Source organism: Trachypithecus francoisi, unplaced genomic scaffold (genome assembly GCF_009764315.1).
Source record: "Trachypithecus francoisi isolate TF-2019V2 unplaced genomic scaffold, Tfra_2.0 Lachesis_group18, whole genome shotgun sequence".
Lineage (NCBI taxonomy): Eukaryota > Metazoa > Chordata > Mammalia > Primates > Cercopithecidae > Trachypithecus > Trachypithecus francoisi.
Genome location: NW_022681463.1, coordinates 13,905,816 through 13,928,890, shown reverse-complemented (window position 1 = coordinate 13,928,890; position 23,075 = coordinate 13,905,816). Strand labels below are relative to the sequence as shown.

The 23,075-nt window shown below is 35.3% G+C and overlaps 1 protein-coding gene across 2 annotated transcripts in view; it reads right to left on the bottom strand.

Moving 5' to 3' along the window:
* Positions 1-23,075, bottom strand: part of NALCN (sodium leak channel, non-selective) — a 354,929-nt gene that overhangs the window by 295,485 nt on the left and 36,369 nt on the right. For both annotated transcript variants that reach the window (XM_033177337.1, XM_033177338.1), the window contains exons 4-6: positions 18,540-18,623; positions 16,916-17,055; positions 16,696-16,824 (exon numbers count right to left, since the gene is read on the bottom strand). In XM_033177337.1, coding sequence (XP_033033228.1) covers positions 16,696-16,824; positions 16,916-17,055; positions 18,540-18,623 — 353 coding nt within the window. The remainder of the gene's footprint in view (positions 1-16,695; positions 16,825-16,915; positions 17,056-18,539; positions 18,624-23,075) is intronic.

Genomic DNA, 23,075 nt, shown 5'->3' with positions numbered 1-23,075 from the left:
AACACGATCTCCAGTTTATTGTACGCATTAAAATTTGAGAGGTACCTTTTAAGTCAATATGTCTTTTCCACCTAAAAAATATACACAGCTCATTCTCTATGATACAAATACAGAACTCAAAAATGTAATAAAAAAAAAAAGCACCCAGTCTCAGGCCCGCTCTTTTCTTTCTTTCTTTCTTTCTTTCTTTCTTTTTCTTTCTTTCTTTCTTTCTTTCTTTCTCTTTCTTTCTTTCTTTCTTTCCTTCCTTCCTTCTTTTCTTTCTCTTTCTTTCTTTTCTTTCCTTTCTTTCTTTCCTCTCTTTCTCTCCTTCTTTCTATCTTTAATTTCCTTCCTTCCTTCCTTCCTTCCTTCCTTCCTTCCTTCCTTCCCTCCCTCCTTCCTTCCTTCCCTCCTTCCTTCCTTCCTTCCTTGGATCTCGGTTCACTGCAACCTCCCCCACCTCCCAGGCTCCAGCAATTCTCATGCCTCAGCCTCCCAAGTAGCTGGGATCACAGGTGCACACTACTATTCCCAGCTATTTTTTGTATTTTCAGTAGAGATGGGGTTCCACCATATTGCCCAGGTTGGTCTTGAACTCCTAGTCTCAAGTCATCTGCCCATCTTGACCTCTCAAAGTGCTGGGATTACAGGCATGAGTCACCATTCCCTGCCAGTTTCAGGTATTTCTTTATAGCAATGAAAGAATGGATTTACACACTCCCTAATGATGTGAACATGAAAAGTAAAGTCGGTGAGGGATTTTAAAAGTGCCAATGCCCCTGACGACACCAACCACGCTCAACCACAAAGTGCACTACCCCAATTCAATCTCTAGAAATAAGAACATGTAAGAGTCACTAAATAAGTAAAATTGAGATGGTCGTCCATCCCAGAAAACAAAGACATACCTGCCTCTTTGCAGGAAAGACAGGAAGCTCTAATTACTTCTGGTCCTCCTTAGACATTGCTGGGGAAATAGTCTTAAGGGAAGAGGACATGCATGCCACCCTCAGGCAGGGCAGTAAGCAGCTAGCTAGAAGACTAACATTTATTTGAAGACTCAAGGTCTATTTTTTTTTAAAAGCCATGTAATTTTGTGTTCTACTCTATAACAAATCTTTTGGAGTTTAATCGCAAAACTAAAATTTTAAATGACTGATTTCTAACCTGCCAATTCTGAGCATCTCAGCCTTGCCCAAAAATATCCATCACAAACGTGGCTTGGAATCAGTATTTTTTACAAATTTTGCCAGGTGATTCTCTTTACCAAAGAGACTTCATCCTAAAAATTAATTTTCAAATTTACTAGTGGTGCTGCTGTAGTTATGCACACTTATTATGGTTTCTATCATGGGGAAAATCAAGCTGGTTGGGTGGAACCTGAGATACAAAAGTGATAGTAAATATTGATTCTATGGAGGCAACCACAGTAAACGCTATTTGTGAGGGACTGAATAGGTAGAGCTCCTCGTTCCCACATTCACAGAGGATGTTCAGAAGTTCCAGTGAAGGCTTTTAGAATTCAGTCTTAAAATAAGCAATTGTAACTAACCACTTACTCATATGTCCCATTGAGAACTTGTCTTCTAAGAATATGCTCCTTGTAACTAAAGGAAAACTAAATATTTTATTCAAAGAGTTTGGACACACATGTTGAAGGAAGATTATCTCATACACTGACCAAGTTACAACTGAAAGCATAGAAAGCAGTGTGAGGGAGAAATGGGTCTAGTCTTGCTTCTGATACAAGCTGTTTCATCTTAGGCCTTTTATTTAACTTTACTGAGCTTCAATTTCCTTGGCTGTAACATATAGTGTAAAAATGGAACAAAACTTACTGGATTGTTATAAGTATTAAGTGAGAAAATAACATACAACAATTGTTTAATAAAAGTTATTTACCACTAATAATAAGAACCTTATAACCTACAATATTATATTATCTTCTTTTTGGGAGGTAAGCATATGATCAAAAGACTGATCAAAATAAATTACATTTCTTTTAAATCCCCATTCAAACTGTCCAGTTTTCCTTTTGTGTACTGAAGACTCTCACAAACGTTTTTGCTATTCTGGTAAAAATCATGCTGGTATTAATTTTCATCTGAAAGTTCAATTTATTCTGAAATATATTCATATATTTATAAATATTATTATCATATGAAAGGCTGACTTCTGGCACCTCAGGTGGTTCACATCTTGGAGATCAATGTGCACAACAATTTTAAAAGAGATATATAGATAGTACTAAAAATATATAACTTATCACTAGTTTACAGATTTAGATGAAGTTGAATCCCATGAATCATAACATATACATAGGGATAGAAACCAGACTTAATAAAAACTTTAATGTAGAAATTATACTACATATATTATAAAGAGCTAATGTAAATGACGAGTTAACGGGTGCAGCACACCAACATGGCACATGCATACGTATGTAACAAACCTGCACGTTGTGCACATGTACCTTAGAACATAAAGTATAATTTTAAAAAAGAGCTTATATATATGGATGTAGATCTCTATGTGTATAAAGGTTTATAAATGTACAATTAAAATACAGAAGTTTCTCAAATGATAAAACATACACGGGCTTGGAAGTTAGACTTGAGTTCAAATCCTGGCTCTCTCACTTACCATCTGGACATATTATTTAACCTCCCAGAAATGCAAAGATGGCTTAACATATGGAAATCAATAAACATAATATATTATATAAACAAACCAGGAACAAAAACCATATTATTATTTCAATAGATGTAGAAAAAGCATTTGGTAAAATTCAACATTTCTTTATCATGAAAACACTAAAAAATTGAGTATAAAATGAATATACCTCAAAACAATAAAGACCATATTTAACAAACCCATGGCTAACATCATACCAAAGGGGGAAAAAAATCAAAAGTCTTTCTCTAAGATCTGGAACAAGATCAGGATGCCCATTTTCATCCCATTTATTCAACATACGATTGGAAGTTCTAGCCAGAGTGATCGGATAAGACAAAGAAATAAACGACATCCAAATTGGAAAGGAAGAAATAAAATTATCCTCATTTGCAGATGACATGATCTTATACTTAGAAAACCCTAAAGACTCCACCAAAAACTGTTAGAAATGATAAGCAAATGCAGTAAATTACAGGACACAAAACCAACACACAAAAATTAATAGCATTTATATACACCAACAGTGAACAATCAGAAAAATAAATCAAGAAAACAACCCCATTTACAATATTTATAAAAAATTTAAAAAGGCCTAGGAATAATTGTGACTAAAGAAGTGAAAGATCTCTATAATGAAAACTATCATACTCTGATGAAAGAAATTGAAGTGGACACAAAAAGTGGAAAGATATTCTATGCTCATGAATTGGAAGAATTAATATTGTTAAAATGTCAACGTGACTCGAAGCAATCTACAGTTTCAATGCAATCCCTATCAAAATACCAATGACATTCTTCACTGGAATATAAAAAACTATCCTAAAATTTATATAAAACACAAAAGATCCTGAATAACCAACACAATCCCGTGCAAAAAGAACAAAGCTGGAGGCATCATACTAACCGACTTCAAAATATACTACAAATCTATAGCAACCAAATCAGCATGGTACTGACAAAAAACAGAAAACATTCCAATGGAACGGAATAGAGAACCCAGAAATAAATACATGCTTTTACAGCCAATTCATTCTTGACAAAGGTGCCAAGAACATTAATATTTCTCATCATATAAAAATCAAATAATAAAGGATTAAAGACTTAAATCTAAGAACTGAATCTATGAAACTCCTAGAAGAAAACATTGGGCAAATGCTCCAGGACACTGGTCTGGGCATTTTTTGGGGGGATAAAATCTGAAAAGCACAGGCAACTAAAGCAAAAATAGATAAATGGGATTGAATCAAGCTCAAAACTTCTGCACAGCAAAGGAAACAATCAACAAATTGAAGTGACAGCCCAAAGAATAAGGGAAAATATCTGCTAATGATACAACTGACAAGGGATTAATAACCAGAATATATAAAGAACTCAAATAACTCAATGGGAAAAAATCTAATAATCTGATTAAGAAATGGGCAAAAAATCTGAATAGACATTTCTCAAAAGAAGACATACGAATGGCAAATAGGTATATAAAAATGGGTAACATCACTAATCATCGGGGAAATGGAAATAAAAACTACAGTGAAATATCAAGTCACCCCAGTTAAAATGGCTTTTATAAAAATACAGTGAAAGTTGGTGAGAATGCAGAGAAACAGGAACCCTCATACACTGTTGGTGGGAATGCAAATTTTGACAACCACTGTGAAAAACAGTAGGGACTGAAAAAAACTAAACATGGAACGACTCTATGATCCAGCAATTTCAGTACTGGGTATATATCCAAAAGGGAGGAAATCTATATATTGAAGAGATACCGGCACTCACATGTTGACTGCAGCACTATTCCAAACAGCCAAAATATGGAATCAACCTAGCTGCCCACCAATAGATAAATGGATAAAGAAACTATGATATGTATCTATACAGACACACAATGTAATACCATTCGGCCATAAAAATAAGTGAAATCCTGTCGTTTGCAGCAGCATGGACGGAACTGGAGGTCATTATATTAAAAGAAATAAGCCAAGCACAGAAAGACAAATATCACATCATCTCACTCATATTTAGGCCCTAAGTAAGTGGATCTTATGAGGAAGGAGAATAGATTGGTTGTTAAAAGAGAAGGGGAAGGGTAAAGGCCAGGGTTGGATGAAGAAAGATTGGTGAATAGGTACAAAAATACAGTCAGATAAAAGAAAAAAGACCTAGTGTTTGATAAATCAGTAGGGTGACTATAGTAAAGAGTAATCTATTATATATTTAAAAATAGTTAGTAGAGAATAATTCAAGTGTTCCCAGTATTAAGAAAAATGTTTCAGGTAATGGATATGCCAATTGCCCTGATTTGATTATTATGCCTTACATGAATGTATCAAAATATCACATGTACTCCAAAAATACATCTATTGTGTCAATAAACATAAATAAACACGTATGAATCAAGAAGATGTCATAGACCGTTGCATGAATTTGGGGCAATTATGATTTTACATATTCTACAAAACTGTCTTTTGATAAAGTCCTTAGAAACTAAAAATGAATGTTCTAAATTTCAGTATGTTTCTATTTGTATTTCTTTTTTTTTTTTTTTGACTTTTATTTTAGACTCAGGGATATGTGTGCAGGTTTGTTATAGAGGCAAACTGTGTGGCAAGGGGGTGTGGCGTACACATTGTTTCACCACTCAGATAATACGCACAGCACTTAATAGGTAGTTTTTCAATCCTCACCTTCCTCTCACCCTCCACCCTCAGGTAGGCCTCAATGTCTGTTGCTCCCTTCTTTGTGTCCGTGTGTACTCAGTGTTTAGCTCTCATTCATAAGTGAGAACAAGCGGTATTTGATTTTCTGTTCCTGTATAAGTTTGCTTAGGATAATGACCTCCAGCTTCATTCATGTTGCTACAAAGGACATAGTCTCATTATTTCTCTTGGCTGCATAGTATTCCATGAAAACAACTATTTTGTCAACAAAATTTATAAGACAATACTTCATTTATTTGCCAAGTACCCTAAAGAATACATGACAAATAAATGTAGTTAATACATTTTAATGTATTTATTTTAATAAACTTAAAATTTATTTGGACCAGCAAGAGCAAACTGCAAAAAACTCAACTTTATATTATCTCTAATTCAACTCTTGGTGATATTTTACAAAATACCAAGTTCTATAAACTTCCCCTGGGCAAGGTGACCATAAAATGCATTGTCTGCACTGAGATTCCTTAAAATCGAGTAAGAGGCTGTTAGTGATTACTTTGAAACAGTAGGGATAAACCAAGATTGTCCTGGGCATCTGTGATGTGTGATCACCCTACCTCCGGGCTTAAAGCTACTGGTCCAGTCATCGCAAATATGTTCCTAAGTTCCTATTTGAATCCTGCTCTCTCTATATTAAGCTTTTACATATTTAATGGTTGCATTTACTTACCTTAAAGTTTTTCTAATTATATCACTCTTGGAAGTAAGATTTCATTATTTGATACTGAGCTATGAATACGTTTTTCTTCTTTTTCAGGAATGAGAATAAAGTGTCAGGTAAGTCTTCATCTTTTCTATTTAACCTGCCAGCTCATTTTTGAACATTCCTGTTCCAGCTTCGGGGAGATTTCTGCCATCACAGTTGGTATTTCGCAACACCTGTTTCTGCCACAAGCCATTGCTCTTCTCAACTTCCTTTAGGAAATGAGCTGCTTTGCTTAGTCAAATCTCATTACTCTTCATAATTGCCTTAGGTCGCCATTCATTATCAGAGAAGAATCTAAAGCTTTACTAGCACTGCTACTAAAGACATAGCTAAGATTCCCTGCTATTGGACCTTACAAGAACTAAGCTCCATTTAAAAGCAAAACTGTATACATTGTGCTGCTTCTTTATCTTGTTTGCCTCACATACTAAACAGAATCAGTTCTGGAGGTCAGCTATGAAACCCAAGATATGCAAGTTTGTGGTCTGAAACCTCTGTCACGATTAGGCCATAAAACATGCAAATCAATTAGGCAGAAGTTGGAACAATTGTTAACAATTTCTCTTCATCGTTTCTCTTAAATGATTAAGAGAAAGGTCATGGCAGTAGCTGGCAACACTGATTGCTGAAAACACAGCCATCATACCTTAGCTTAATATGTGACTCAGAGATGTGTACCATAAATTTTTTTTTTTTTTTTTTTTTTTTTTTGAGAAGGAGTCTCGCTCTGTCCCCCTGGCTGGAAGGCAGTGGCGCGATCTCAGCTCACTGCAAGCTCCGCCTCCCGGGTTCCCGCCATTCTCCTGCTTCAGCCTCCCGAGCAGCTGGGACTACACGCGCCCGCCATGGCGCCCGGCTAATTTTTTGTATTTTTAGTAGAGACGGGGTTTCACCGTCGTCTCGATCTCCTGACCTTGTGATCCGCCCGCCTCGGCCTCCCAAAGTGCTGGGATTACAGGCGTGAGCCACCGCGCCCGGCCCATAAATTTTTAAAATAGTATTATTTTTAATTGACAAATCATAATTGTATTACATTAATGCAGCACCAGGTGATGTTTTGATAGATGTATACAAGACGTAACAGTTAAATCGGGCTAATTAACATATCCATCATATCACTTAACTCTTCTGTGATGATACATTTGAAATTTAATTTTTTTTTTTTTTTTTGAGACGGAGTCTCGCTCTGTTTCCCGGGCTGGAGTGCAGTGGCCGGATCTCAGCTCACTGCAAGCTCCGCCTCCCGGGTTCCCACCATTCTCCTGCCTCAGCCTCCCGAGTAGCTGGGATTACAGGCGCCCGCCCGCCCGCCCGGCTAATTTTTTGTATTTTTAGTAGAGAGGGGGTTTCACCGTGTTAGCCAGGATGGTCTCATCTCCTGACCTCGTGATCTGCCCGCCTCGGCCTCCCAAAGTGCTGGGATTACAGGCGTGAGCCACCGCGACTGGCTAAAATTTACTTTCTTTTTTTTTTTTTTTTTTTTTTTTTGAGACGGAGTCTTGCTCTGCCGCCCAGGCTGGAGTGCAGTGGCCGGCTCTCAGCTCACTGCAAGCTCCGCCTCCCGGGTTCACGCCATTCTCCTGTCTCAGCCTCTCGAGTAGCTGGGACTACAGGCGCCCGCCTCGTCGCCCGGCTAGTTTTTTGTACTTTTTAGTAGAGCCGGGGTTTCACCGTATTAGCCAGGATGGTCTCGATCTCCTGACCTCGTGATCCGCCCGTCTCGGCCTCCCAAAGTGCTGGGATTACAGGCTTGAGCCACCGCGCCCGGCCCAAAATTTACTTTCTTAGTTATGTTGAAACACATTATTATTAACCATTATTAATGCATTATTATTAACACATTATTATTGACCATTGTCACCCTGTTGTGCAATGGATCTCAAAACTTAGTCTTCCTGCCTAGCTGAAACTTCGTCCCCTTTGATCAGCAACTCCTCATTCCCTTGCGGCCCCATCTTCTTCCCGTGGCAGCCCCTGGTAACCACCATTCTCCCGTCTACTTCAATGAATTAACTTGTTCGGATTCCACATATGCGTGAGATCATGCAGTATTGATCTTTCTGTGCCTGGCTTATTTCACTTAGCATAATGTCCTCTAGATTCATTCATTCCTGTTATTCCAAATGACAGAATTTCTTTTTTTAAAAAAGTCGTAGTTTAGAGGATACAAAAGGAAACAAAAAAGTTTAAAAAAATGTTCAAATCAATGAACATTTTCTGTTTTATTTTGAGTTTGAATATTTCTTGAGTCTCTAAGAGTAAAACTAAATTTATGTCTGGGCTAATAGTAATGGTGAAGTGGTGCTGACAGTTTTTCTGCTTAGGTGTGGGGCTTTAAAATGCAATAATACTGAACTGAAATTTTGTTTTAAAATGAGGCTGGACATGGTGGCTCAGGCCTTTAATCCAGCACTTTGGGAGGCTGAGGCAGGCGGATCTCTTGGGGTCAGGAGTTCAAGACCAGCCTGGCCAACATGATGAAGCCCTGTCTCTACTAAAAATACAAAAATTAGCCGGGTGTGGTGGCAGGTGCCTGTAGTCCCAGCTACTCGGGGGGCTGAGGCAGGAGAATCTCTTGAACGTGGGAGATGGATGTTTCAGTAAGCTGAGATCATGCCACTGCACTCTAGCCTGGGTGTCAGAGTGAGAGTCGGTCTCAAAAAAAAACAACAAAAAAGATATTATTGATAGATTCCTGAATGAATCATCAAAGCTATAACAACTGTGATTATGAACAACATTACTACCAAGTGGCTAGTTAAGCATTTTCCTCTCAAATAGTAAACGAAGAGTCACATAAAAAGAAGACAAAATAAATGTGTGTGTGTGTGTGTGTGTGTGTGTGTATGCTACTAGGCAGGTTTTACACATATGGGAAAGACAAAAATGCAGCCATTTCACCATAATGGCTATGTCTCAGGTAACTAAGCACTCTGTCAACATTTATGAAATTTTTCGTGGTGAACTTTATTTTTGGGATAGAGTAATGAGCTGGAGCTAATATTTAGATCACAAGGCATGTTTTAATGCATTTTTTCAGTATCATTCTTTTCTTGGTACCAAATACAGCATGGAACTAGCAAAGAATACTCACTGAAGCAACTCTAGGTCATGAGTTCAGAAGACATTCGTGTATCTGTTCTCAATTTCTGTGATCATTTACGTGCCAGTATGAGCTTCGGTTTGCCAGCGTAATGCCTGCTCTTCTAGCTGCATTTACAAGTTTTATAACTCTCACATTCTGACTTCGTTTTAATAAAACGGTAATTTGAAGCCAGCCTCCTGTACCCCCCACAGTACTACACAGCTGCTTTCTTATCCAGAAGATTTCCCTGTTCTTCATCTCCATATTTATGGTCTCCAACCCACACAATATCTTTATCCATTTTCATATTCACTGATAGAACAATCTAGGCATATTCTACAGCCTACATACACTAAAAAAAAAAAAAAAAAAAAAAAAAAAAAAAATCCAACTACCTACAGATTTTCTTCCATGCATTTGTCTCTTCCCTCACCCACAGAGTCAACTCCCTTACTCAACACTTGCTTCAATTTTCTTACTCTGTATATGAACTAATTCACTGCTTCTTTCTGCTTAAACTTTGTTTTCCTATTTTTTAGCCATTTCTCCTTTCCTGCTTTTAACAACTTACTTTTCTCTGTGTTTCTTTTTTATTTCATCTTCTTTATCAATTTGTCATCATGTTAATATTGTCTGTCTAAATATAATGTCATCAACCATGCCTTCAATAAATAGTTACTAATTATTTATTCTGTGTTAGGATACTAGGTAGTAAGGATAAAAAGATGAATATAACACAATATTCTCTTCCCCTTTCCCATATGTATCCTCAAGGATCTTAGAGAAAAATAGAAAAAAATAGCTATGAATGTGAGTTCTGGTTCTCGCAAGACGGACTGTACCAAATTCAACTCCTTCCACTACAAACAAATAGATAACATTAAAAACTCCACATTTGGGCTCACAATAAAAAAAATGCATTCCAAAATGTCAAAACCTAGGAAGGAAAGCAGTAAATGAGTATGAAAGGAAGAAACATGAGTTGACATAGTGTTACAAATGGGAGCTAGGTACCCAGTATCCAAGAGCTTGGGTTTTAATGCCCACATGAGGCAGAAGACCAGGTCTTGAGCCCATGTAAAGCTTAAAGCTGGAAATACGACCCCATGCATAAAGCTAGACCATAATTTGAAAGACTTTCAGAGTGTGATATTGGTAAAGAGATAGTCCAATAGACCAGGGAAGCACAGTGGAGCCCCAGAGGAACAGACCCATGTATAGATGGGGAATTAGTGAATGAGACAGGTGAAGTTAACTCAGTGGGTAATAGTACACAATAAATAATGCAGGCACAATTGCTTAACCATATGAAAAATTAGATTTCTACCTCACACTGAGACATTTTAGGCAGTTTCAGTAGGTGCAACTGACATAACATAAACTGCACATACAAAAGTGTACAGTTTGATAAGTTTTGGCACATGTACAGAACCACAGTCAAGATAATGAACATATCAATAAACCCCAAAGGGTTCTTGATGCCCCTTTGTAATCCCTTATTTCCACCACAACCTTTATCACTAGGCAACTGCTGATTTATTTTCTATCATTAAAGATAAGTTTGCATTTTCTACAATTTTATATAAATGGAATCATAGAATACGTCATCTTTTTAAATCTGGATTGATTCAGTCATCATAATTATTTTGAGATTTATCCAAGATGCTGTATACATCAATAATTCATTATTTATTAATAAATAGTATTTATTATATGGATATACCATCATTAGTGTATCTATCTATCTGTTGACGGAAATTTGGGTTGTCACCACTTTGGAGTATTACAAATAAAGTTGCTGTGGGCATTCATGTGTAAATCTTTGTATGGACATACATTTTTATTTCTTTTGGTTTAATACCTGGAGTGGAATAAATGAGAGATGTGACAGGTGCCTGTTCAAGGTTTTTTCCTTCTTTCTTTTTTATTTCTTAGAGACTGAGTCTCACTGTATCACCCAGGCTGGAGTGCAGTGATGCAATCATAGCTAACTCCAGTCTCGAACTCCTAGGCTCAAGTGATTCCCCCACCTCAGTCTCCCAAAGTGCTGAGATTACAGGCATGTGCCACTGTACCCAGCCTGATCAACTTTTTTTTTTTTTAACAGAGTTGTAATATTTGTTGTAAAGTTGTAATATTTGTACCATCCTCTACCCCCCCAAAATAGCTTATGGGAGTTAGTTTCTTCTCATCATTAATGCTGTATGCCACGCACTGATGCAGAGGACAAAATAAATTGGTAGGCACCATTTGATTCACTTATTTAAAAAACACACAAAATCTCCAAGGATTTGAAAGTGGAATGAGAGTTGCTGATTAGGGCATCTAACTAGCTGGTCCACGCTCTCTTATTACTGAGTTTCTTCTTCATTTACGCTCTTAGCAATGGGCTTAATTTCATCACCACCAGGCTGGGCTCAGGATTGTGCAGCCCATGCTCTAAAACTAAGAATTTGTCCTGTGCTCCCTTTTACTGTTAATCCAGGAATGGTCTAAAGTACACTTAAGAAATTGTGGGAAAAAAAAAATTGGTTAATAAGATAAAAGGTGATTAAATAAAAATAAATTATTTTAGAGTTATAAATTACTTTAGAGTTATGATTATTGAAAAATTTGAAATGTCATGTTCTTGACCCATCATATACTCTGGCATCCAGAAGCTAATTAGGAAAAAAATGGAAAATTCATGATGATAAAAAGGTCAGCCCATCTGAAAGATACAACGACACTTTATGCACCTAATGAAAGTTGAAAATTATATAAAGCAAAAACTGACAAAAATAAGAGAGACTGAAATTTTTTCTCATGTGTAGAAAATTGAATAGCTCTCTCAGAAATGGATAGAACAACCCCGATTTTAAAAACCAAGAAGGATAGAACTACCTAGAACAAATTATCAGCCAACTTGACTTCGGTGACATTTATAGATATTATACTCAAAAACTGCAGACTTAACTTTCTTTTTTTCAAATTCTCATGGAATTTTCACCAATTTAGGCCATATAATGCTCCTTAAAATGATTCCTAATGAATTTCAAAAGGCTGAAATTTCACAGGGACTATTGTCTGACCACAACAGAATAAACTTATGCTCCCAAATAACATTTTTAGAAAATCTCGGCCGGGCGCGGTGGCTCAAGCCTGTAATCCCAGCACTTTGGGAGGCCGAGACGGGCGGATCAGGAGGTCAGGAGACCAAGACCATCCTGGCTAACACAGTGAAACCCCGTCTCTACTAAAAATACAAAAAACTAGCCGGGCGAGGTGGCGGGCGCCTGTAGTCCCAGCTACTCGGGAGGCTGAGGCAGGAGAATGGCGTGAACCCGGGAGGCGGAGCTTGCAGTGAGCTGAGATCCGGCCACTGCACTCCAGCCTGGGCGACAGAGCAAGACTCCGTCTCAAAAAAAAAAAAAAGAAAATCTCATCTTTCTAAAAACACACTTCTAAATAACCTATGGGCCAAAAGAGAAATCACGTATGATATTAGAAGACACTTGAATAATAATAAAAATACAACATATTAACGTTTTGGAAATGCAGGTAAAACAATGCTTAGAGGAAAATTATATTTTAAAATTATTGTATTAGAAAAATGTTAAAAGATGCCTATATACCTTCGTTTTATGAAATATGAAAAAGAAAATAAAAACTAAAAGCAGAAATAAGGAAATAATGAAGATAAAAAATCAATGTGAAAAACAGACTAACAACAGGGAACATTAAACAGGGCAAAGATTCTTGTGTGTGTGTGAAAAGATTAATACAATTGAGAAGACATGAAAAAATGGAGAAAGATACAAATTATCAATGTCAGGAAAAAAATGACTTATTACCACTATTCTACAGATGTTAAAAAGATAATCATGTTTAAAAGATAATCAGAGGGCATTTGTATAAACATTATGCAATAATGACAATCTATAAAAATAGGTAAGATCTTTGAAAAGCAAATTTACCAACGTAACAGAACAAGAAAGGTAACAACTCCATAGCTCTGTATGTTGAATACATTTAATTTGTAATGAAAAACGTTCTCACAAAGAAAATTTCAGGCCCTGAGTTTTACTCATGAATTCTATCAAACATTTAAGAAAGAAAGAATATGAATCTTATATTAACCCTTGGAAACATGTTCCGCTTGTTTTATGAAGACAGCATTACCCAGATTTCAAAATCTAGTAAAGATATTTCAATTAAAAAAGCCTAAAAATAATGCTCCTTGTGAACAAAGATGCAATAATTTGTAACAAAACATTAGCAAATTAAATCTTACAAGGCATAAAGAGGAATACAATATGACCAAATTAGCAATACACCAGAAATGCAAGATTGGCTTCTATTAAAAAAATCCATCATGTAATTCAGTACATTAACAGAATAAAAGAGAAAAGCACTGGACAAAATATACATACATCAATGATTAAAAACTCTTAGCACCACAGGAATTAAAGGTAACTTCCTCACTTTCAAAACTCTACAGCTCACATCCCACTTAACAGAAATACTGAAAGCTTCTCCTAAGACATTGATGTCCATTCCAACCACTAAGTTAAGACTACATCTTGACCCTTACCTCATAAGAAACACACAAATTAATTTGAGAAGGATCATAATTTTCAGGGAGTACCTCATAAGAAATACACAAGTTAATTTGAGAAGGATGATAATTTTCAGAAAGTAGAATAATAAATCCAACAACTCACTCTCTGGATTTAATTCTGACAGAAAAAGGAAATAGTTCCCTCAAGACATATATAATAAATATGTAAAGATTTTTATATTCACCAAAATCTCAGTAAAGTGGGTAGAGACATAATTTCAATAGTAGGGGAAAATAATAATATGTCCAGAAAATGGTTATCAAAAAGTTATTTTCCAAGGCTATTTTGAACAACAATAATGAAGAGTGGGAGTGGGGTTAGTAGCAACAGTGTTTTTCTTTTAAAAATAATTTTGAGGAGATTATTCACTCACATCATGCAAGAATAAAAATTATATTAATAAACAAGAAAAAATGAGATATTTACTTCAACATAATTCTATGGATAATCAAGGAAGGCATGGTATCTGTCCACACGTAGGTGAACCTAAGGTAAATTTGTTTGTTTCTTTCTTTTTTTGAGACAGAGTCTCATTCTGTGGCACAGGCTGGAGTGCAGTGGTGCGATCTCAGCTCACTGCAATCTTCACCTCCTGGGTTCAAGCGATTCTCCTGTCTCAGCCTCCTGAGTAGCTGGGATTACAGGTGCCCGCCACCATGCCCAGCTAATTTTTGTATTTTTAGTAGAGATGGGGTTTCATCATATTGGTCAGACTGGTCTGGAACTCCTGACCTCAGGTTGTCTACCCGCCTCAGCCTTCCAAAGTGCTGGGATTACAGGTGTGAGCCACTGTGCTCGGCCCCCTAAGGTAAATTTCTAAGTAGGTATGAGATGCATGCATATACCTTCTAAGTAAAAATAAAATAAAATAAAATTAATTAAGGCCTTGACTAATAGGTAATGCTTTACTGTTTAACATTTAACCAGTGAAATTATACTGATGTTTTTGAAGTTACTGCATTCATTCCTATTTTCTTAGAAACTTGCACATGCCTCCTGGTCTAAAAACACGTGGAAACAAAATCTCTACCCTTTTGGAGTTGACATTCTTTGGGGTGGTGCAACAGCAAGCAATTAAATTCACTTTTAGTCTTTAGTACATTATGTAATTATTAGGAGTTGCATAATATACATATACTATTTGTGCATGAATTAGAAATTCAATTATTAAATATACTTCTGGGAGAGACTAATCATTAAATGACCATTATAAATGTGAAATAAACTCAGAATTAATTTAGTTACTTTGTCAGCAAAATAACATAGCCATGAATTAGTCATAGATGTTTTCCTTTCACATTCTTACAAGTGTAAATTTTGGTCTTCTTTATTGCTCTTTCCTTTTTGTTTTTTAAACATGTTATCTCTCTTTTGGAGGGTACACTTATACCTACCACCTCAGCATGTAAGCGTGTTTCCATATTTCTTTATGACAACAAAGTAATGATGGCTAGCATACAGTGAATGCCTTTACTATGTGCTGGTCACTTTGCGTGTCTTTACATTCATTCCCTCATTCACTCTTGCTGATACCTCTAGAAAGTATGTCCTGTTGTTAATGCACTTCACTGAGGAATAACCTAAATAATTGATGCAAACTCATACAATAAAGTGTTGGAATTGAGTCAAGCTTATCATGATGTCTATACTCACAGAGATATTCACTTATTTGTGGTTTATCTACTTTGTATATATATACATAGACTTTATGAAAAAAATGCTCCAAGTGCAGAAAACACAACATAACCCTTTCAGTATTTTTAAACTCAATGATCCTTATATAACCAATTGGTTTGTAAGTAGATATTGATACATTAAAAATATTTTGAAGAGGAATGGCTGCTTGTAATCTCTTTTTGAATTTTATAAAGTGCTTTAAATCTAATTTCTATGATTTGAATCAAGATTTTTTCAATTGGTAATTTATGGATGAGTTCTTCATTTATAAATATACAAATTCCTATGTGAAGATTTGAATACAAGGTGTAAAATCAGTTGTATTATCCCCAATCCCTGCTGCCCTGAAATCTGGCATAGTCATATCTGTTGCACTTTCGGGTTATGCTTGGAACCCCAAACTCTATATCTAGCCAACACCTAATGGGACACTTCTGGACCATCCAGGGGCCAACATCCCACTCTGCTCTCTCCTGCCATCACATCCCTGGAGTTGTATATTTACAAAGATCAGCCAAGTAGAAGAGGCAGGTGCCCTATTGCATAATACATAATAGGTAACTGAAGTACATACATTCTATCTTACCCACCAACTCTACAATGGACAAATGCAACAGATAGTATGTAGTGTTTTGTCTAGAAACAAGGTTATAATCATTTGGGAAACTATTTTAGGGAATGATGACCAAAGTTAATAATAATAAAAATGAGGTTTTTTTCCTAACATGTAACTCACTCTAATATGAAAAACTTCCTCAGTGAAGCTTTAGGTTTCTGTTACTATGTTAGCACATTCCCCATTTTGCCACACTGAGAAAGGTTTCTAAATGTATACTTTGCATTTGCTTAATCTACTTTCCCACCAGCTTACATTTTCCAGTCTGTCTTGTTTTGAATACTTGTCTTTAAAAATTGGACAAAACAGAAATTAGCCGGGCATGGTGGTGCATGCCTGTAGTCCCAGCTACTCGGGAGGCTGAGGCAGGAGAAACGCTTGAACCTGGGACGCGGAGGTTGCAGTGAGCTGAGATAGCACCACTTCACTCCAGCCTCGCGACCGAGCGAGACTCCATCTCAAAACTAAGATAAAATAAAATAAAAATTGGACAAAACAATACTGAGGAAGCAGAGACACAGAACAAAGAGGACATAAACACTGTTTGAAAAATCTGACACAGAGGTTATTCTCATGAAAATTACAGAGATAGCTCTGTTAATCAACCAGATTAAAATGTAGTTAATAGATAAACTTACCCCGGTTTTGTGTCATTTACTACACAGTGATAAGTAAATGTTCCAAACATCTGAACTCCTAAAATTCCATAAAGAAGTAGAAAGAAAAGTAGGAAAATGGAAACACTCCATATTTGTTCTCCTGATCGCCTAGGGAAAAAAAGAAGAAGGTAAAGTACATAACACTTACGAAAAAACTTCATCAACTTTTCCTCTGAACTTACTGTAAAGTAGCACTCACTTTAAAATATTTGTAATTCTGGTCCTTGGCAGTTCAAATCGGAAATAAATCCGGAATGCTCGGATCATAATCAGTGGCCGTGGAATCCGCAACATGCCCCAAGGTGACATCTGATCAACTATATCAGCAATTTCAAACACCTACAAATTAAAAGATGGGTAAATGAGGTCGGATTTCCCCTTAGCATTGCTCATACTCATGGAATATACAGATGTTAGCAGCATAAGTAGGTGCACCTCTGCTCTGAATTTAGTCCTACATTATTTTCCACCAAAATCCACTTTCTTTTGAGTATGTTTTGAATCTATAGCTATCTTAACAGAAACAAATACATAAACTAATGAGAACATCATTAATCTTGTTCATTTCCTGTCTCATTCATTAAGACAGTTTTTAATTACAAGAAGTGCCAACTTAGAATATAAAATAAGTATGCTATCTTTCTCATTAACAATGTTCTTTGGTGGAGGCTTTTGAATATCTAGAAAATAAAGTAATAGAGAAAGGGTTAAAATTATGAAACACTATTTACTAACAGAGGCAAAATAATAATTAGAAATGTTTGTCAATCACACAATAGTTATTCAATGGAAAAGGACATATTAATATGAGAAATGATTCAACCTGAGAAAGCTGATTAAAAAATATATGAGTGATGAAATTAAATTGTGGGAAAGGTGAACTTTATAAAAATAAGAAAGGAAAGCTTATCAACAAACACTATGATGAGTTGGCAGAACGGTCTGTGAAGTTTTGAATTCTGAATTTTTAAATAAAGAATAGATGAATAAACTCTAGAGACCTGTACAACATCGTACCCATAGTTAACAATAATTTATTGTACAGTTAAAATTCATTAAAACAGTAGATCTCATGCTAGGGGTTCTTACCACAATCAAATCAAAACAGATCAAATAAAATCAAAAGAATATAGTAACTTTAGTTGAATTAAAAGGCAAAATCATGTCTGAATGAATGCGCGGAAATTAATTCTACTTATTTTCCAATCGAATCTCTCCTGTAAGCCCATCTCTTATGATAAAGCATTTAATATTTGCAATGTAGTACTTTATGTTGGCTAATACCCATCCAAATATGAGAAGACTAGACTTTAAATTTTTAAGTTCGATTTTTTATTTACAAATATAGAAATAAAACCCACATTGTTTCCTTCATTTCAGGGAATATATATAGCTGATTAATACTAACAATTTTCTATAGTATTGATTTTCATTTCTGATTGAGAAATAATTCACAAATGTAACTGACAATAATTAAGATATTATAGCTATTGACTTTTCTAATAATACAGTGTTTGAGGTGATATAAATGCTAATTATGCAGATTTGATCATTACACCTGGCATACATCAAATATCACTCAGTCCCCCATAATACATATAAGTATTATGTATCAATTAAAATTAATTTTTCAAATTTCAAATATGTCAGCGTAAACAGATTAATCACATCTATTAAAATAAAAATAAAATAAACACAATGCTGTAGGCAGTTACACAATCACATTTGATATATATTTTGTAATATTTCTATTTAGACTTTTAAAGCAAAATAATTCCCATTTGGGAGAATATCCCCTTGTAATTTAAAAAATATTTAATTACCTGTAGCACCAAAGAAACCCAAAGGCAAAAGACCATAAATCCATCAAAAACACACCAGCGATCTTTCACATAGGAACTATCCCCCTAAAAATAAATTTTACATGGCATTATTAGGGAGAGCAAATATTTTAAAGAAAAGTCTGTGGAGGAAAATGTCAAATGTTAATTCAATAAAAGCTATCTACAATTTTTGTATCATAATAGAACAGACTTTCACAAGGAATAAGTTTAGCATTTTAAGTAGCATTACTTCTAAGAAAAATATTTTATAAAAGACAAGCAACTGCAGAACTTTGCAGGTAAAATACTTAATTCATGCAAAGGGAAAATATCACATTTTTTTCTCTCAGCCACACAAATTCGAACACTTAAAGAACCAGAAGCCATTCTTCCAAATATGCTATGTAGGTCCTAAGCCAGCTCCCTGTCTACAAGAACCAAGAGCACACTGTGGTCAACAGAAGGTCTTTAAAACTATTAGGTTTAGCACCATTAGTAGGAAAATTAACAAGGCATTCACTTCAAGCTGATTAAAAAGTGAAGAAGAAAAAAAGCTCATTATCACTGGTAATTAGAAAAATGCAAATCAAAACCACAATAAGATACCATCTCACGCCAGTTTAATGGCGATCATTAAAAAGTAAGGAAACAACAGATGCTGGAGAGGATGTGGAGAAATAGGAACACTTTTACACGTTGGTGGAGTGTAAATTAGTTCAACCATTGTAAAAGACAGTGTGGCGATTCCTCAAGGATCTAGAACCAGAAATACCATTTGACCTAGCAATTCCATTACTGGGTATATACCCAAAGGATTATAAATCATTTTACTATAAAGACACATACACACATATGTTTGTTGCAGCACTATTCACAATAGCAAAAACTTGGAACCAATCCAAATGCCCATCAATCACAGACTGGATAAAGAAAATGTGGTACGTATATACTATGGAATATTGTGCAGCCATAAAAAAGGATGAGCTCATGTTTCTTGAAGGGACATGGATGAAGCTGGAAACCATCATTCTCAGCAAACTAACACAGGAACAGAAAATCGAACACCGCATGTTCTCACTCATAAGTGCGAGTTGAACAATGAGAACGTATGGATACAGGGAGGGGAACATCACACACTGGGGCCTGTCAGGGTGTGGGGGGCTAGGGGAGGGACAGCATTAGGAGAAACACCTAATGTAGATGACGGGTTGATGGGTGCAGCAAACCACCATGTGTATTTGTATGTATGCTGAAAACATTATTTGTCTTATGTAATAGGACATAGGTATACATATATATACCTAGGTATACATGCTACATGGCATGTATATCCCTATGTAACAAAACTGCACGTTCTGCAAATGTACCCCAAAACTTAAAGTATAATAATAATAAAAAGACCTAACTATCCTAAATATATATGCACTTTACACAGGAACACCCAAATTTATAAAGCAAGTTCTTAGAGACGTTCAAAGAGACTTACAGTTCTGCACAATAATAATGGGAGATTTCAACACCTGACGGTATTAGATCATTAAGGCAAAAACCCCCAAAGATCAAATGGACCTGATAGATATCTACAGAACTTTCCAATGTATATATGTGGATATATACACACACACATATATATACATTTTTTCTCATTGTCACATAGCACATATTCTAAAATCAACACTTAATCAGACATAAAACACCTCTCAGAAAATGCAAAAGAACTGAAATCAAAACAACTATTCTCTTGGACCACAGTGCAATAAAAATAGAATCCAAGACTAACCAAAAAAAGTGAAGAAGAAACTTGTCTTAATTTGCAAGGAAAATATATATTGACTTTAATTTTAATTGGGATTGTATATGTAAAAGAAAGATAAAGATGTATCACTTTCATTTTTGAATAGGGAATCTATTCTGACATTAGAATGTATGTTTTAATAACACGGGAATTAAAAAATGCCTTTGGAATAATAAAACAGAAAACTTCATGAGGTCAAAAATTAGAAACTTTATATAGAAAAGCCTTTGGTTTTTTAGGACTACCCCATTAAGTTATTAATTCTGTAGTCATCCATGTAACTCAATTTTGAATTCAGTCACATATATTATTACCTCCTCTAATTAAACCTGCTAGGGAAATAAAAATAGAAATAAAATGTCAAGATTTCAAATCAAATGATAAAACATGTTGCAGGATATTGACATAAGCTTCCACCTTTAGTAACAAATAGGTGTCCAAATGTCTCCTTGAGAGGTTTCTGGAAATAATTTATAGTGTATGCAAAACTAACACTATGATAAAACGCTTAATGGAAGTTTTCTGACCGAAAAATAAAGTATAAATTCAACTTAAAGAACATTGAGTAAGTGCCTGTTTTACATTAGAGGATATATAATGTCTAGCCAACACACATAAACACACACACACACACACACACACACACCACCGTCAGCACCACCAGCAACAACCAAAAGAACAACAATCTTGTAGAAAAAACATATGTGAACATATCCAGCTAATATATAAGGCAAAATAACTTAAAGTTATAAACATGGTGGGAAAGATGGTAAGATTAATTCTATGGGGAGTTTAGAGAAACTAATGTTAATTCCCAAATGAATGGACAAATAATGTTTTCAGTAGCAAGATAATCAACCAAACTTGGTGACTCCTGGGTTTGGGAAGACTCACAAAAGAGATATGAAAGCAAACTCTGAAGCTTGGCTCTGGGTGACAAGAAAGACAATGGCCCTATTAAACTGTGTGACTATCATTATATGAAGATGCTCCTGGTGCTCCTGGTGTTGATGTGCTACACGTAAACACATCACAAAGGTTAAATATACAACAAATAATTTAAGGTGTTTTTATAGTCATCTTCAACTTTTTTTATAGCTGTGTTTTTTAATAGTTGTGTTAAAGATCTCACAAACACCTTTAACTATAAGCATCATACTTGCCTCATATATTGCACAATTAATTGAAAATGTAAATTAATTATAATCTAAATACAGATACTATAGCCAATACAAATTTGACTTTTATCTGAGCCTTTAACACCCAAGAAAATAGTAGAATATGAATTATGTAAGTTGTGCTTTGCATTCCTTCCTTCCTTCCTTCCTTTTCTTCCTTCCTTCTTTCCTTCCGTCCTTCCTTTCTTTCTCCCCGACCCCCTCCCCCCTCCTTCCCTCTTTCCCTCCCTTCTTTCCTTTCTTCCTTCCTTCCCTCAGCTCATAAGCATCCCTTTAATCTAGGCAGTGTTCAAGAACTAGGGATACAAGGGTGAACACAGCAAACACTTCTGTCTTTACACAATTTACATTCTGAATGAAATAAAATATTCATTATGTTATATGTTGACAAGTGTCATGAAGAAAAATAAAAGTGTCTATTTTCAAGGGGACTTTTATTAAATTAACAAATGTTTCTTACTTGTGTGTTAGGGAAAAAGAAAAAGAAAATTACCACTTCATCTTTATTTTAAGAACTAGGCATAGTTGTGACTTGTTTTAAAAAATGCAAAGAATTCCAAAAATGAAAACTGAAATTTTATGGGACTCAGCAGAGAACTATGTTAAAATCGGAGCAATTCATGAGTAAATATTAGGCAGGAAAAGAGTAATTATAGATTGCTGAGTACATGGGCACCCAAATAGGATGAATTTATGTGGTACTTTTTCAAAAGTATTAAATAGAACAGTATTACTATTTTATTTCATTTTTGTCATTGACAATGTTATATGTAGTAGCACTGCAATTACCCTCCTTTCAATTGCTCATAATTTGCTTTAGAAACGAATTAAACTCAGTGGAACATAGAATGAGAGCTCACCATTATATTGAGGTTCATTTACAATGTTAACAAATGAGGATAAACAGTGCTATTTCCCTTTGTGTTGTGGGGAGTGGGCAGGCAAGTGAGTGGTCAGGAGCCAAAGGTGGAGGACACCCATGCTTTCCACAATGTATTCTGATATGTTTCTGGACCAATGCTTACATGTCAAATTTTAAAAAATAGCTTTTCAACTTTTTTAAAGTTGGACATTTTAGCTTTAACAAGAATCACTTCGCCATTTGGCAAAAATAAATTTAAATTAAAAAATTGGGGCCTCACCAATTCAGAATGAAAAGCTATCAATAACAGATGTGACTGAATTTTTGTTTCTAATTTGTTTGCTAAGGAAATTTAATGTTGTAAAACTGGCCCACACTACGTTTCAAACTATATAAAATAATGAATTATTTTAAATCATTTTAGAAGCACCAGTGGTGATCAGAAATTAGAAGCATACAAACATCTTAATTTCAAACGACCTCGGTTATAAAAACGGGCTTAGCAAAAATTCTATGTAATTTAGAAAACTTTCTTTTCCATAGAAAGTAACTTAATTGTTTTGTTTGGAATGTTTTCTGCCTTGGACTTTTCAGAAACATATAGTGGCATTCACGTGTCACCAATAAGCTCAGCACACGCTAGATGGTATGCAGTGGTCAATCAGAATTGGCCTCTTTTTATTTTCCCAGTAAAATATGGA